At 30.9% G+C, this 16647-nt stretch overlaps 2 protein-coding genes across 4 annotated transcripts in view; one reads left to right on the top strand and one right to left on the bottom strand.

The window, feature by feature from the left end:
* LOC107441690 (lysosomal cholesterol signaling protein) overlaps positions 1-12832 on the top strand; it is a 61814-nt gene extending 48982 nt beyond the window's left edge. For both annotated transcript variants that reach the window (XM_071183211.1, XM_071183212.1), the window contains exons 10-17: positions 29-134; positions 2008-2092; positions 2493-2589; positions 4189-4360; positions 5131-5226; positions 6227-6291; positions 8424-8567; positions 12030-12832. In XM_071183211.1, coding sequence (XP_071039312.1) covers positions 29-134; positions 2008-2092; positions 2493-2589; positions 4189-4360; positions 5131-5226; positions 6227-6291; positions 8424-8567; positions 12030-12246 — 982 coding nt within the window. In that variant the 3' untranslated portion in view covers positions 12247-12832. The remainder of the gene's footprint in view (positions 1-28; positions 135-2007; positions 2093-2492; positions 2590-4188; positions 4361-5130; positions 5227-6226; positions 6292-8423; positions 8568-12029) is intronic.
* Positions 12833-12912: 80 nt separating this feature from the next.
* Positions 12913-16647, bottom strand: part of LOC107441689 (dual oxidase) — a 200280-nt gene continuing 196545 nt past the window's right edge. For both annotated transcript variants that reach the window (XM_043045166.2, XM_043045167.2), the window contains exon 31: positions 12913-14009. In XM_043045166.2, coding sequence (XP_042901100.1) covers positions 13884-14009 — 126 coding nt within the window. In that variant the 3' untranslated portion in view covers positions 12913-13883. The remainder of the gene's footprint in view (positions 14010-16647) is intronic.

The following is a 16647-nucleotide window of genomic DNA, read 5'->3' as shown; positions in this document are numbered from 1 at the left end:
CTTATTTTTCCTCCTCTCTTTTCAACAGTGTGTGCATTTTTATGACTGTCATTATGAGCTACTTGATGTCATTTGAAGAAGTTAAGTCCATATTAGTCGTTGGATTACCCAATACAAATTTTGAATATTTACAGGTAATTAGATAACAGATTTTCAATATATCGCCCTTTTACTTTCATTTTATAAATTGCTTTCTCGTTCATATCAGTGGAGTTTTGCAATCGAAATTTCCGAGCAATCAAATATATCTCAGCCTTCCTGATAACAATGCAAGTTGTAATTGTTTTTTGGCTACTAAAAGCAAAATTTACTGCTTTTTTATCGACAAATAGTATTTATCATTAATCGAAATCACTGACCAACCACTTTCCGACCACTGGAGCTCTTAAATCTTACCCAATCTAACCAGTCTCAAAAAATCAATCAGATCTCAGAGTTCAATGCTCGATGACAATATAAGGTTAAACCCTTTTTTTTCCGATACAAACAATTTTAACACTACGGTGTTGTTAATATGTTTTAACGCTATATATTTTCAAATTACAACTAAGGAGATCTGCATAAGAGGTCTACGTCTTACGGCATTGTTTGTTTCGATCGTTTCCTGGCCACTATTAACAGGATTTATCGTGTTGTTATCGCCTAGGTGAATTTTGAAATGTTTATCATCTTTTGATTTGCTAGCGCTCTAAAAATTTTTCTGGAGCTCTGTGCTAAATTATAGTATTTCTGTTTCATTCATTTCCTAACCGATGCAAGAAGAATTTTTATTGATACTTCATAGAAATTATCGCAATTTCGACCACTTTTGGACTGGTTATTGTTCAAAACTAAGCTGGAGCTTTACTGTGTGATAATAGATGCTGATACAAGTTACAATCATTTCCTCGTCACTTCAATTAGAATTTATGACTCGAAATAGAATTTATTGCTAATCAAATTTTCAACCACTTTTCGTTCTATAACTAGAGTGTTCGGAGTTTATTCAGACTGGAGCTTTCTCTGCTTGATTTTAGTATAAGTTACACTTGTTTCCTAATTTTTTGTCATAAAAATTTATTGTCTGGTATAAACAAATATTAAATGAGAAATAAGATTCAAATAATATAATATAATAAAATTTTTATAACTGCGTACAAGTAAACAAACAATGAGAAAATAATTTCATTTTCTCCTGATCTAAAACGAAAAACATGCAGAGAGCATCGTCATTCAAACAGTTCTTGAGCACTTTATTTTTTTCCGTTTTAAGAGTGAAGAAAATGAAATTTTTACTTTTTTAGTCAATGACTTGAAAACTGCAGTGTTTAATTTTTGTTTTATTTTATTTTAATATTTTTATTTCGCACTTATATACAGGATGTTTTTAAAAAAAACTCCTTTCGAATTGCTTGAAGGTAAACATTCACTGAACAGTTGTTGAACAGAATTTTGATAACTGGTATTGAAAACACACGTATTAAAATCGTTTCAAAACGTACATATGTAATTTTTAAAATCTGTAGCTCTTACGTTTAGTTCATGAATCACGTGCATCAAAATACAAAATATAGGCTATACCATCGACTACAGCAATCTAGAGTATTTATAAATTGCAGACTAGCGATAGTGAAAAGAATAATTTAGTAAAGCAGGAATTATTGATTTCCAAAACATTCAGAAAGTAATAAAAAACATGAAAATTGGTTTGAAAGAAATTGAAACCAATTTCTTGGTGCTCAGTTTAAATTCAAAGTACCCCCCAAAAATAATGCTTTAAATAATTCCTTTAACTAGTTTTATAATTTGAATACATACGAGTAATATTTTTTTATAAAATGGTACTAATCACGCTTAAAAGTGTATGATTAAGACATTGAATGAAAATTTGAGTAGATAATTAGAGAATAGAACTTTGGCTGAGGTTTCAGCCACCGTGAGTTAATGTTCCAAACACTATTTACTTGGTCTAAAGTATCTATTAATTAAACTATCAAATACTAATTTATTCATTTTATTCTTTTAAAGCTAACTACATCGACTGTGATCAAAGCTTTTTGCTTTATCGTTGTCAGCGTACGTTTGTGGATTCATTTTACAAGGACACCAAAAGGTAAAATTTCTAATTATTTTTTAAAAGCTTATTATAATTTTTATTGTTTAAATAAATATTATATGCATCACTATTACACCTTATAATACAAAAATCAATTTGGATTTATCGAAGTTATTTAAGAAAAATAATTTTTTAACAAATATTTGAAAAGTCACTTTCTTAAAAAATTTATTTATATATACACTTTTATGAAATAAACCTTCCTTTATTGTGTTACGTAGTGCAAGCGTATTTATATTACGTGTGCAGCGTATTATGAGGCAAGCGTATAATGAGTTTAAAAAGAAAAAAATTATTATTTCTAACAATAACGTCAAATTTAAGATTTTTTTAACTAGTTTCTTAATAAAATTTTTAAAAAAATATTCTGACGTAATTTTTTTTACTCTTTCAATAGCTACAGAAGTTACTGTTTCATACGTAAAAAACTGTGCTCAAGACAATGAAATGTTTTACTTAGACATGGATGAAGTAGAAATTGTCAGCTACAAAAAGTAGGTATGAAATTTTGTTTTACCTTCTGAAATATCATATGACAAGTGACTTATATCGTCAAAATGCATCGATAAATTTAGTGCGAAAAATGAATTTGAAGATATTTTTTTACGTTCTTTTATTAAATTGTTTCTTGAATTTTAAATAGACTGAAGTTTTTCAAAAATTAATAATAGAAAAAACTAGTTAGTTTTCGGAAAACAACACTTGCAGCAAATTATTGTGACTGGGCAGACCAGACTTCCTAGTTCTTGGTTCAAACTTTTTCCTACAGCCTCCACAAGCCTTTTCTGCATTTTTTTTCGGTTTCACTTCGATGCATGCCGTCTTCCGCGGATAACATGAGATTGTGACAGATGGTAGACATTTCTAAAATATTGTAACATGAACCTCATAGCTAATAAAATTTCGTTTTTGCCCCTTTTTATTTGATTGTTGGATGAACAAATGCACGGTGGAAAAATTTATGCACTGCTCTTTTCATATGAGCTTGCAGCAAAAATTGAAACCATTTTCCTCTTATAAATTTTAAAAAACTATCAGTCTGATTTAAAACACTTCTGTACTTACTGAAATCCGGAAAATAAGCTAAGCACCGTCAAAAGTGTTAATTAGTCTTGCAACAGGGATTTCATTCTCTGAGAAATGGACTAAGTTACCTATTTGGTAAGTTTTTTTCAAAAACTATTTCATGAAATCAACATCAATCAAGAGATGAATTTTAGTTTTCAAACTGTAATGGGTAATTTTAAATTTTTCTTACTCGGAACATTAACTATTTTCATCTATTAAACAAATCTTTATCCATTATTTCTCCAGTTCTGCCGAAGTGTAATAACCTGTCATTCCACATAATTATGGTACGATGCATATGTAATTATTTTTACTATGACTCGGGTACATGTCAATATTTAGAATGCACCAATAAAAGGGCGGGTAAAGAGGTGAAATAAAGTAAATGGACTTTTTAACATCCTCTGCGAATTAATATTAAAGAGTAAATTGGGCTAGTCATCTGGTTAGAATGCAAGAAGACTGTTTCGATCACATAACCCACATTAGTGTTACACGGAGAGAAAAACTATCAAAACCTCCCATGGTTAGCCTGACAACAAAGGGATTCTAACTCTTTAGTGTTTGCAATATTTTTACTTTTAGGTTATTTTTTTAGTAAGCAATCTAATGTGAAACGATGTGTACTTTTTATTGATGTATACACATCGCCATACAGAAGAGACAATAAATTTGTATTTTCAAGATTAGAAGATTTTTCGGGCAAAGCTCATGGGTACTCGGATACCTAGATACAGAAGCAAAAGACCTCAACATTCTAATAATTAAAAATTCGAAAACAGTCGCCAAAAGCAGAACTTTTGGTGACTGTTTTCAAGTGTATAACATATGGAGTAAGGCAGGGTTCATCCGGGGTACTCGAGTCAATGAAGAAGAATGACTGAATTTTTAACATTTACTAAAGCGACAATGCGATTTTAATTGTGTTTACCGGAGGAAGTTGGCATTGTTATATTTTGTATAGTTAAGTTTAGATTATTATTTTCTTATCATTGATCTCATTGGTGTTTCTTTTTTCTTTTAAGAAAAAGAGAAAGCATATACAGTCGTCGACAATCAACCCTGAGTATCAAAGACCAGGCAGACATTTACTACAAGGAAATTGATCCGCAATATCAGCCTCTTCCTAGAAATAAAGAAGAATGGTCCTTCAGATTTTACAGTCTTCTACTAGTTCTAATGATTGTGATGTTTATAGTGAGTAGCATTTTCATTCAGTTTGCTTAAAGACTTTAAGATGACTGGCGGAAAAAAAAATTTGTGTGTGCAAATATTTTAAAATCTGAATAGTGTATTCCTCTATAGATTTGAATTTAGTGCAATTTGCGCTGCAAATTATTGCCCACGAAAAAAAAGGTGATAGCTCAGAGTTTAGCAGCACACGAAAGAGCAGCACGTTTTGAATTTTGAGAAATGCTTTGAGCCTCGTTATGTCGTTTACTGGCTGTGTAGTTTTTGATTTTGGTAATTCGAAAATGCCATCAAGTGGATTACGGGATTTAACCCAGTTGGATCACGACAAAAAATTGTGCATAGTTCTTAGTTATTTATGGCGTCTTTTTGTCAAAATTATGAATAGTTCCCACACAGGGTCTTTTTTATCAAAATTAAGAGTAGTTCCCATTTATATAGTGTCTTTTATCAAAATTATGAATAGTTCCCATTTATATAGAGCGACGAATACTGGGTCACCGGAAGTGAGGTGAATGATTTTTGAATTTTGTAGTTATGACAGAGGTTTGCAGTAAATACATTCGGCAACTTATAAACCCAACAAATAGCATAAAGCATTTTTTTAGAGTATATTTTTCAGACATACTTTTCAAATATACAATGAAAATATCATTTTTTTAATTTCAAAAATATCATTTTCTTAATTTCACGTATTGCAAATTGAGTTTTTATATTTTATTAAAGATTGTTTAGACGTTTCGTGAAATATACTTTTAATATTTTTCTCCATCTAGAGACTTGTTGCAAATCTATATAAGCTGGCTGGTAGTACATCATCCGAAGTAATGATTCCGTTGGAATTTTTTCAATCATCTATGTTCATCGGACAGGTATTTTCTATATATTTAAGCTAAATCCTATCTATAAAGATAAAATATTTTTCAAATGTCACATTATAGACTAGTAGTATTTTGCAGAGTTCTTTTTTGTTTCCAGTTCGTTAGAATTTAAAAGTAGTACATTTTAGATATGTGATTTTGCTCAGATAAATGAATTATTTTATACCATTTTTTGCGAAAATCTTTCAGTGAAAATAATTTTTTCCTAATGACCACCTGTGTTAACATTTTTCAGTCAATTCAGGCATTTACAGGGCAGTTTTGTTGGCCTCTGTTTCAGGGGTACCATATTAGGTGGGCCAACGTTGCTCCCACAGTAAGGACAGATAGTGCAGAGAAGGAAAGAACATCCATGCCTTTGCCCGGGATTCGAACCCAGAACCTTTCTGATGCAAGGGCAGTTTCCTAACCCCTACACAGACCGATCAACTCAGTGAAAAAAAATATTAAATATTGGAAAACGCTTTATATTGATGAAAAAGTTTGCGAAAAATATTGTGGATTCACATTGTGGATTAATGTTAATTATGATGAATTTTGTGGTAATTTTTTGGTAAAAATTGAACAATAAGAAACATGAAATTGATCCGCGAATTGATTTTTGAAGATCATTAACAGAAGAACCAATAATTATGAGAGAAGTTTAATAACATGCAAATCTAAATAATCTCAGATAAGTTCGAAATATGTTGAAAATAGATATATAGAAGCTGCGATTGTGAAATGGTTAAATAATTTAGCTTTCATTAATAAGATAGGTATTTTATCATCGGTAACTGCTTTTTGGGAAGTAAAGGTAGCTATAGTGCGTAGTATTGACCACATTCCCCCCCCCCACCATATGTGACTAAGTTGTTTTGTGATTATATTTACGTTTAAGATAGAAATATATTTAACATGCAATAGGACAAATATATAGAAAATTATTTCTAACGATTTTGTCAATATAACATTATTTGTTATGGTAAATGTTGTTCTTATAATTTTGTAGGGTATATTTTATTTCTTGATTTTTGGAATTGATGCAAGAACGATTACTATAAAGATTCAAAACAAGTAAGTGATAAATAAATGTTATATTTAATCCATAATTTGGTAATACTTTACATTTAATTATGCTAATACTTTATTTTTATATTTAATCCATTAATTTGCTGCGGAATTCCAAATTTCAGTAATAAATTTTAATCAGGCAACACATTAGCAACTGGAACCTTAGTCAATGTATTCTTATTGAAGAGGATTACTATATCTCTTTGTTAGTTAAAATATAAAAAAAAAACATTTTTGCGGAAAACTTTAGAAAAAACCAGCCAAATCAAAGGACATTTGGTAGAAAAATACATCAAAAAGGTAATGGCACGACCGTTCATCATCACAAAATAATACAAAATTTATTTGGTGATATTACACTTGTGACAGATTTGATTTGAGATAGGATTTTTTGTCTTACGGCAATGCATGTCTAACAATTAACTCCATATTTGCTTAAATGGTTAACAAATACTTAATAATAAGTCCTTAGATGCCATACCTTTCAGAAGGGTATCAGACGTTCTGAATTACTCGATGCGAACACGTAACCGCACAGTCTAAGGTCTTGAGACAATGAAACAAACCCTTCCATTAAAACAGTTCTTAGCACCAAATGGTTCCGAAGGGGAGTTGAAGAAATGTGATTGTTAAGCTTTCCAGAAAGGCTAAATCATTCCAGGCAAGCTCGAAATAATTCAGTTCCGGATGTCTGTCTGGCCACTATATCCTCTGAATATCTTCGACTTCATAGTAATCTTCGAGCAGTCCTGTGTGCGCGCATGTTTTCACAAACAAAAATATGCTGATTACCAGCAACATCTCTGTATAATATTATGCATGGCTCAGATCTCAGCCCTGTGCATCAAAGAAGTCTTTGTCACAGGGAAGTGTGTCTTAACTGATTTAACCAAAATCAACCTTGAGCAAATGCATAGTGAGATAACGCAGTCTCGATGAGCCCTAGTTCAGCCTAAATACTGATTCTCAACGTGTTCAGACATGAGGAGAGCCAGCGTTCCATTATCAAAGAAGTGAGTCATTATGTAAGTAGAGTTGGAGAGGCAAGATGTTGAATGACCCTACACACATTTGGGCATATTTTATAAAGGGGGGGGGGAACTTTTATAAGATACAAGACTGAAATTTTAGAGTATTACGGATTGTTATATTAGAATATTGTTCAGAAGTACCTATTCATTTTTATGGATGATAAAATATGACCAAAAAAAAACCAGAAGAAGAAGCTATTTGAAGAATAGAGTTGCCAGCTAGATCACCAGAACTGAATTCGATCAAGTGTGTCTGGAATGATTTCGGCAGAGAAAATTTGAGTCACCCCTTACTTTCAGATCTTTCCTAGACAAAATGGAGTAGATTTATTGTCCTGAAATATTCATGTTGGTCAATACTGTAAACAGAGCCATAAGTACTTAGGGGATAGCATTCACCTCCCAATAAGGTGTCCAGGTTCTTATCCCAGCTGTGTCTGGTTGACCAACTCACACCGACAATGCTGGCGTAAATGGGTTAAAATCTCCTTGATTTTGGGCTTATCATAGGTTTTTTTTCCTCTTCCATATAACGAAAATGCTTGTTTGCTTCATCTAAAAGTCCTCAACGAAAGCTAGTTTGTCCCAATACTTGATATAAGAGCTCCCTTGTCTTCTGGATTGGGTTCAAAGTTACAAGGCGATTGAGTTGAACATTGATTATCGTAACCTCAGAATTGGATCTGCTGTTCAATGCCGGTTATAAAATAAAACCTTGTAAACAGCATTAGGGTTCGCTTAAAATGTTAAAAGCAATATGAGACGAATAAATATTGTCCATCTAGATCTTTGTAATTTTATTTAAACACTCTTTTTAAAATGTGCTAAAAAATTAAAAACAAAAAGGTTTTTTAATTGGTCTATTTAAACAATTTATAAATATATATTTTTTAAATGTTACTATTAAAAATTTAGTTTTATGAAAACTAATTGAAGAGAAACTTTGATTAAAAAGTATTAGAGATTAGTTTTATTTTAACCATCGCCATAGCTGCATTCTTCTAATGCTTCACATGCTCCTGCTATTTGATCTTTAAAATGATAAATTAATCTTATGTTACAAAGCATATCTACAATGTAACGGAATTGTTTTTTCTATAACAGATGGAGATCAATGTGCTGCGGTCAAGAAGAGGGTATTACAGATTTTATATCCAGTGAATCTAGAACAGAAATCTCAGCCTTCTGTAGCAAATTTACTTCATACTATCTCAATCAATGCTTTCAAAGAATTGCAAGAGATAGGAAGTAAGTGTATTTTCTTAAATACCTTTTAAGCAAGCCATTTCATAAAATGGGACGTATATTTGATGATAAAATATTAATTTTTTCATGTAACTTTTAAATATAAAGTTTAAATAATTTGTTTTAGTTATGTATTGTTCGGTTCGAGCAGAAAATGTATCACTGAAAATAAGAATTTCAAACAGTATGTTTTCTTAACCTAATCTAAAATATAAATGCAGAAGTTCAATTTAGATACTTTTAAAAATTAAGAACTAATTTCGAAATCTTTGTAAAGTCTCAGAGTGGTTTAATGCAAAATTATGTGATAGTTACTACGGGAGAAAACTGATTTTTTTAAAACTATTACTGGTTTTAGATTGCAGTGCAACTCCAAAATGAGTTATCAAATTTTGAAATTTTATCCTAACACTAGGGGGCTAAGCCCCCTGTTTGCTGCTGCTCACCAACCCCGGTTATTGCTCTGCGATATTGCTTCGCAATAATTGTCTTTTCTTGGCAGAAAACAATGTTTCCATTAAAGTTAAAATTATTCACTTAACATATATGTACTAAAAGGAATTCTGTTTACTTACTCTTGTGCCTCTACTTCCCACGTCTAAATATTACTGTCTCAAATGTCACTCTACCCAAATATTAGATCTCTTGGTGAACGGAAGTGATTTTTCGAAGTAATCATCTTCTAAAATAACATTTATATTCTTATAGCATTGTATTGTTCAAACACATTTGATGAGTTCACAACCATAATTTAATACTATCGCTAATAGTAGCAGTACTGGAAAATAAGTTTAAATTAGGGATACAAAAATATTTAAAGGAAAACAATTCGCGATCGCAACGCTCGAGTACGCCGTCTAGCGGGAGCCTGTAAATATCAGACATTAATTTATCACGTTTTCATTTAGCTCCATCAAAATCATTGACTGAATCAGACGCCATTTTTTAGCAGCAAATAAGAAACAAAATTTCCCTAAGGAAAAGGCCGAAGAACTTGAAAAAAATCTCCAGAATATTAGTAAATCTTTCAGGAACAGAACACGCCAAACATTTGAAGAAAAATTCCTCAATAATTTTTAATTTCTATTATCAACAAACTTGCAACTGATGACTTCCGATTTCGGATACTGTTACAGATGTGTGTATTAAGGTAAAATGCATTTCTTCTGTCTTCAATTCATTACGAATTAAAGTGAAGTCAACATTGCTTTCGTCATTCCAGTGAATAAATATGAATTCAGAACATACAGAATTGTAATAGTTATAGCATATTCTTCTTCGTTATAGAATAGTATATATTTCTGTATCCATATAATTCGGAAAACAACAATAAAAAATTATCCAAGTTACTTGAAATAGTGCCATTTGTGCTGATTCTTAATTAATTTAAATCGTTTTCTTGGTAAGTTTTTTTTAATTTTGAAAGAATAAGTTCAACTAGAATTCAGCTATTCTGTTTTTAGCTACATATTCAAATTCATATCAATTATAAAATTTTGCTGTGTAGTATGTTATCTAAAAGTAATGAAGGTATAAACTATGTATCTATTATTTGAGAATAAAGTTTTCAAACAAGGAACTTATCATTTTGGAATTCTCCGGGAATCATAAATCAGGTAAGTGCAATGATTTTTACAATAAAAAATTTGCTTGTAAATATTTTTTTTTCATTTGATGATGGTTCTCTACAGAATGGTTTTTTACGTCTGATTAAGAACTATAAGAATAATAAAAAAAGAAACAATATGAAAGTTTTTATTTCAATGTTAATAATTCTTAAAATCGTTTTTTTTATCCTAAGAATTCTTTATTTTCCGTTTTTTAGTTTATAATTTTTTGATAAAAATTGTTCTCAAAATACTTTTGAAAAATTAAATGGTATAACATTATGTGTTTATGTATACTTCTTGTATATTCCAATGTTTGAAATAATATGATTCAGAAAAGTATGGAATAAAAATTCGGTACTTACGACGTATTAACGCCACCGCCGCTACAGATTTGGCGGTTTTTAAGTGCCGCCAATCTACACTTAAAATTTTTGCGACAGTTCATAAAATAAAACACTTTATTTAAAATCAAAATAGTTAATTGGATTTCGGTGGAAAATGAGCCGATATAGAGTTTAGCATAGATTCAAAACAATCATATCGCCATATGAACTCTGATGAATAAGATTCCAAATGAAATAACATTTCCAAAACGTACGTTTGCCAAGATAAAGTTTTATGTTGTGGGAATTGGTACATTTTCGTTTTTTCGGTAAAATATTTCCCTCCTGAAAAAATAAAATTGCATCTTGTTTTGTTTTTGGCAAATCCCAAAGACGAATATTCGTAGCACTAAAAATGGCGACAAAAAAGAATTGTTTTTTTTTTTTTTTTTTTTTGTTTCGTCAGCATTCTTTATTTTACGTTTCTTAGTTTCTAAATAATGATTTTTATTGAAACTTGAAATTTTTTGATAAAAATTGTTGTCAAAAAACGTTGTTTACAAAATTAAATTTCATAAAATTATGAGGCTTATGTATACTTTTTGTTCATTTTAATTTTTGAACTAATATGATTCTTAAAACTATAGAATGTAAAGTTTAAATGGGCCTTTCATGTTATATCATTAAATTTAGTAATACTATTTCTCGGGCATTAGGTTTTAACTCTTATAAGAATATACATATTTTTTTCTGTTAATGTACAAATATTTTTCCGATGTGTTTTGGATATTCCTTCTCTAATAAAAAGAGATACCATTTTGTTTTCGTTTGCATAAGAAAGAATATCAAGCATTTTTCTTTTTTAAATTTAATTAGCCACAATAGAGAAGGAACGTTGCAATGCTACGTGCTACATTAACGACGTCTCTAGAGTAACTGAATGACTGTTCATATAGAAATCGCAGGTATTAGTCTCATACAACAACGCCCCCTATAGTTCGTTGCGATCGCGAATACCTTTACGACTATTGTTAATTATATGCTGATGACAACCTAAACAATATGGAAATGAATGAGGGAAAACTGGATCCTACCTCGTGATTTTCCAGCCAATAAAAATGCGCCGACAACAATGGAAAACGAGATCAGACTTCTATGATTTTATATTATATAAAGAAATCTAAAGTCAGGTGTGCTTCTTAAAATTTAGAGCTTATTTTTTATAATTTTTAAGAATCAAACTAGTTTAACCTGGCTTTGAAATAAGCAGTTACTGCCTGCTTTAAAAAACAATTTTTTTCATTGTTTAAACATTCATCGAAACGGCAATATTGTCTTCAAATTGTATGTCTTGAAAATTTACAATATTTAAAATCGGGTATTTCTTTAAAAAATTTAAAACTGCCTCTGGAAATTTCAAGGCATGTATTTCTATGTTCCTTTCACACATGTAGTTATAATTTAAAAATATAATTTTCCTTATTATTGAATGGTTCGAAATTAAATACCTCATTAATTTATCCCTTTATTAGATGGATTGACGAATTATATGAAAACTGCTTCTGGGGTCATCAACTGGTAGATTGGATGATCGAAGAGGGTCTTGCTCAAGATGACGTGGAAGCTGAAGAGTTAGGTCAGAAGTTGCTCTTAGGAGGGGTGATCCAGCATGTCACGAATTCTTACAAGTTTTATGACGCTCCGTACCTTTACCAATTCTCCAGTACAATTAAAAAAATAGAAGATTGAGAATTCTTGCTGCATCGAAAAAAGGTAGGCAAGTAGTAAAAGCATCTGAGCTCCGAGTGCGAGAGAAAATATGTATTCTGCTCAACATATCTGATCAAAATATGCTTGTGGATACGGTGAAACGTATTATCTCTCTGCTAGATGTATCACACGAAAGAAACGTGATTTTCCGAGTGAAGTATTGAGCCTGATTTTTAATCTTTAAGAGTTTTAAAAGTGGCTTTTTATAATAGTAAAAAGTTATGCATATTTTAAAAAAAATAAACTACTGAGTTATTTGTGAGATTGTGATTGAGCAGTACAAAGCATTTTGTATACTTACTCTGCCGGTATGATTACTCAAAGTATTTTTTAATCTTGTCCAATGATTTAGAAAATTGTGTGCTTCTTTGAGAAATATTTACTGAGGCTAATGCCAATTTTTTTAAAAAAAAAACTATAATATGTCTTAGGATAAATGTCTTCTGAACTTATTTTTTTATACTACTTATTCTAGAAAACAAATTTTTGTATTTATTAATTTTGTATCTAATTTACCATGACTTGTATTCATATCACTTTGTTATTAAATGTTCTGTCTCTTAAATTATTATTAATATGCCAATTTACTTGACCTAAAGCTCATTTATACAAATTTAGAGCACTTTTTATAAGAGCAAAGATATGTAAGTCCGATAAGATTTATTCAATTTGGCTTTACATAGTTATAATCCTCAGAAACTGTATAAAAATATTCACAATATTTCATAAATTAACACAGACTATATAACATATTTGGAAAAAATATATTGAAAACTCGTGCTGAATAATTAATAAAATAGGAATTATTACATCATGTACTATTGATAAATAGTTCAATTAAGGATGTTTCAATTAAAGACTATACACTCGTTTTATGGAACTACGCATCAGTAATTAAGTTATTAAACAAAATCTTTTAATATTTTATATGCAGCAGTATTTTAGTTTGTTTTCAACAGCATTAAACGTAAATTAACCAATCAAGACTTCATTTAATATATTTTATTAAAGTTTATTTAATCATTTAATCAGACTCATTTTTATTTAATAAAAACTTTCAGCTTAATATAGGCAATAATAAGCTATTTCAAAAACATTAAAATGTAATTTTTTTTTAGTACAATCGTATATATGATGAGAAAATTCACCATTAGCTTAAAAGCAATTTAAAGAAATTTAAACAAAATGGCAACAAAACAATTAACAAATTAACACAGTTACTTCCTATAGTAGAAATTTACACGAACAAGATATTTTCAAAAACTTATGTACAATTCACTGATACCGTTTTCTTAAAACTACAGTGAAATACTTGATTAAAACAAAAAAGGAACACTAGGTTTAAAACATATCTTTCTAAAATTCACAAGTCTCTTTTAAAAACAGTTTATTCCCCTCGGCGCGTTAAGGGAAAAATTTGGCATCACAAAGAGTAAGAGCTCGTTGATTGTCAGAAGATGTCTTCTTCAAAGTTCGTTTGTAGAGGCGCCAATCCATCATAACCACTCAATAACCATCAAATAACGCCAGAAGGAGAACCAAGTTTCTATCGATTCTCGAACCAAGGGCCATGAGAATTTCGCAATAAGTATTCCACGTTGAATAGAGAGATGTTTTTAAAAATTCTCAAAGTGGTGAATGAAATAAGGAAGTTTTCTATTCTTGTTGACTGTTTCGCATGACTTCGTAATGTTTTTAGTCATGGCGGAAGGACCACAGCTAAAGACTCCAACCTTGCTCACCTGAAATAAGGAGAAAAAATTAATATAGATTTTAAAATTATATCGAAATTTCTGTATTAGCATATCGCAAATTAGACACATATTTTTATTTATTTATCCGCAAATTGATTCACATCCTTGAAACGAATCACTTCATTTCTTTAACTAAGGTGGATCAATGTGTCACACCATAATCTGTGAATTACATGCGCACTCGTTAAATTAAATTGATGTAACGAAGAAAATTTGCAGTTGAAGATTCAAAATACGCATATGAGCCGTGATAGCTCAGGGAATAGAATTTTCGCTTTCCGAAGAAATGAACCGAGTTCGAATCCCAGCGATGGCTGGTCGATACAAAATGAGCATCCCCGACTTGCACCGACCATAGTTTAGACGTAAAATATTCCCAGTAGTAGATGAATCATGGGCCGCTTGCGGTCAGGCTAACAGTGGTTTTGTGGCTTTCCTCTCCATATGACGCAAATGAGGGTTAGTTCTATCAAAAAGTTCTCCACGAGGGCAAATTTCCTTCAATAATTGATCAGGCAGTTCGTTTGTCTTCTGGATTGGGTTCAAAATTACAGGGATACGAAGTTGAACATTAGTCGTAAACTCAAAAAATTGGATTGGTTGTTCAATTACAGTTGTATATAAAAAAAAACAACAACACATGTATAACGACAACGGAAATATGAAATAGTAGTATGGAGGTTCTTCGCAGGTTAGCACCGATATTTAAAAACAACTTGTTTTAAATACGTTGGTGGAGGGCAGCATCAGTTGAATATAATAATAAATTAACATTTATTTTCAGTAGTACAAAATTTCTAACTGTCTTTTTTGTTGGGATGGTTTGTCTTGTAAGATCCTTATTAAATGCAACCTAAGGACTTAAATGACAACAGTAGCAGTCTCGATTGGGACAAAAAAACAGGGACGTGATTTTCCAAGTTGTCTGGACGATGCTCCAAGGTGATTGTATTTGAAATGTACTGCAGATATTGATGGTTGACAGGAATTCGTTGATCAAAGACCAAATTTCGTACTACCAAAAATTAACTTTCCAGCTTCAGATCACTCTAAAATCAATAATCGGAATTCTTTCGTGGTATACCCTCCCCCAATGCTGCAAGACTTAAATGACTAGACTAGACTGGTATCATGCGAATTAGAAAAATACCGAAGTTTCACTGTTACTCCTAAGCAATCTAAAGCTGTGTTAAACTTGTGATCATGAAGCTAGAGATGAATATGCCAAGGCGCTAAGATCTAGATCAGTTAATCCTCATTTCTTCAAAGTATCAGACTTTAAATGTGTAGTAGGTAAAAAAATAGCCTTGTCAATGTAGTAAGTAAGTGTAGCTGGACCTATGTGTCCAACCATCTTCACTGTGGGGGGTGAGGGTTGTTCTGATCCAACAGGGTGAACGAAGAAAAAATTACGAAAAATTGGTAAACTTGCATTTTTCTATAACGTTGTGTAGACGTAAAAGAACCAAATCATTGATCAGAATTTAATTTATTAGGTTACTCAAACTATCGAAGAAGCATAACAAACTGCAGCCTTTTATTTCAGAAGTTTTGCCAACGTAACGAAATTTCACAAGGCGTGATTTTTTTTATAGTTTTCATTACTTTTAATAAAGATGAGCTAAGGCAAGATGTTTACCAATTTTAAAGTTTTATTGCTTTATTTTTATTACAATAGGCAACTTTTCCGCCGTAAAACATTCAAAAATTTCAAGATTCATTTTTTTACTCATTGTAATATATACCTACCGTTTATTTAAAACGTGATTATCAAAATGGGAAAAAAAGAAGAAATAAAAATGTACCGTTTGCTGAGTTATGCTTTTGAATCGAATTTACTCTTGCCAATTTTATAAATTATTTATAAGGTAGTTCAATAGATGGAGCTGCTAACTGAGATATAAGTAAAAACTTTTCACAATAGCAGATGTTATTAATTTGGAGAAACTGAAGACAAAATTAAAAATGACGTGAAAATGCTTCATTTGGAATAGTTACAACTAAGTAGTCCAGCTTCTTCAAAAAACTGATTGCAAAATTTCTAAACTGTTATTTGAAAACTCACTGTTTAACTTGTCCAATATTATATTTTAGGAACAGAAATCTCTTGAAGAGATTCTCTAATCTAAAAATTTTTAAAGTGATAAAAGGTGAGTTTTCTAATGTTCTTTTAGAAATTTTGCTACCAGTTAGATAGTTTTCTGATAGTCTCTAGCACAACGTGAAACAGAAAGCATAGTTTTCCAGTCATTAGCACCACCTGATGATAATTATCGCATTTTTTTTTCTAATGCCCACCTGTGTTAACATCCGTCAATTCAGGCATATGCAGGGCGATTTTGCTGGACTCTCTTTCAGGGGCACCATTTTAGGTGGGCCAACGTCGCTCCCACAGTGACGTTGACCACAGGACAGATAGTACAGAGAAGGAAAGAACATCTATGTCTTGCCCGGGATTCAAACCCAGAACCTTTCTGATGCAATAATTATCACAATATAAATTTAGATTTATTAACCAATTTAATAATATGACTTCAAAATTACACGTAAATACTATTTAGAACTATCCTTAAAACGATGCAACAGAAAAACAAGTGGAAAAAAATTAAAAAAGGAAACTTAGTGT

The sequence above is a fragment of the Parasteatoda tepidariorum genome, chromosome 7, assembly GCF_043381705.1.
Source record: "Parasteatoda tepidariorum isolate YZ-2023 chromosome 7, CAS_Ptep_4.0, whole genome shotgun sequence".
Classification (NCBI taxonomy): Eukaryota; Metazoa; Arthropoda; class Arachnida; order Araneae; family Theridiidae; genus Parasteatoda; species Parasteatoda tepidariorum.
This window is presented reverse-complemented; position numbering and strand designations above follow the sequence as displayed.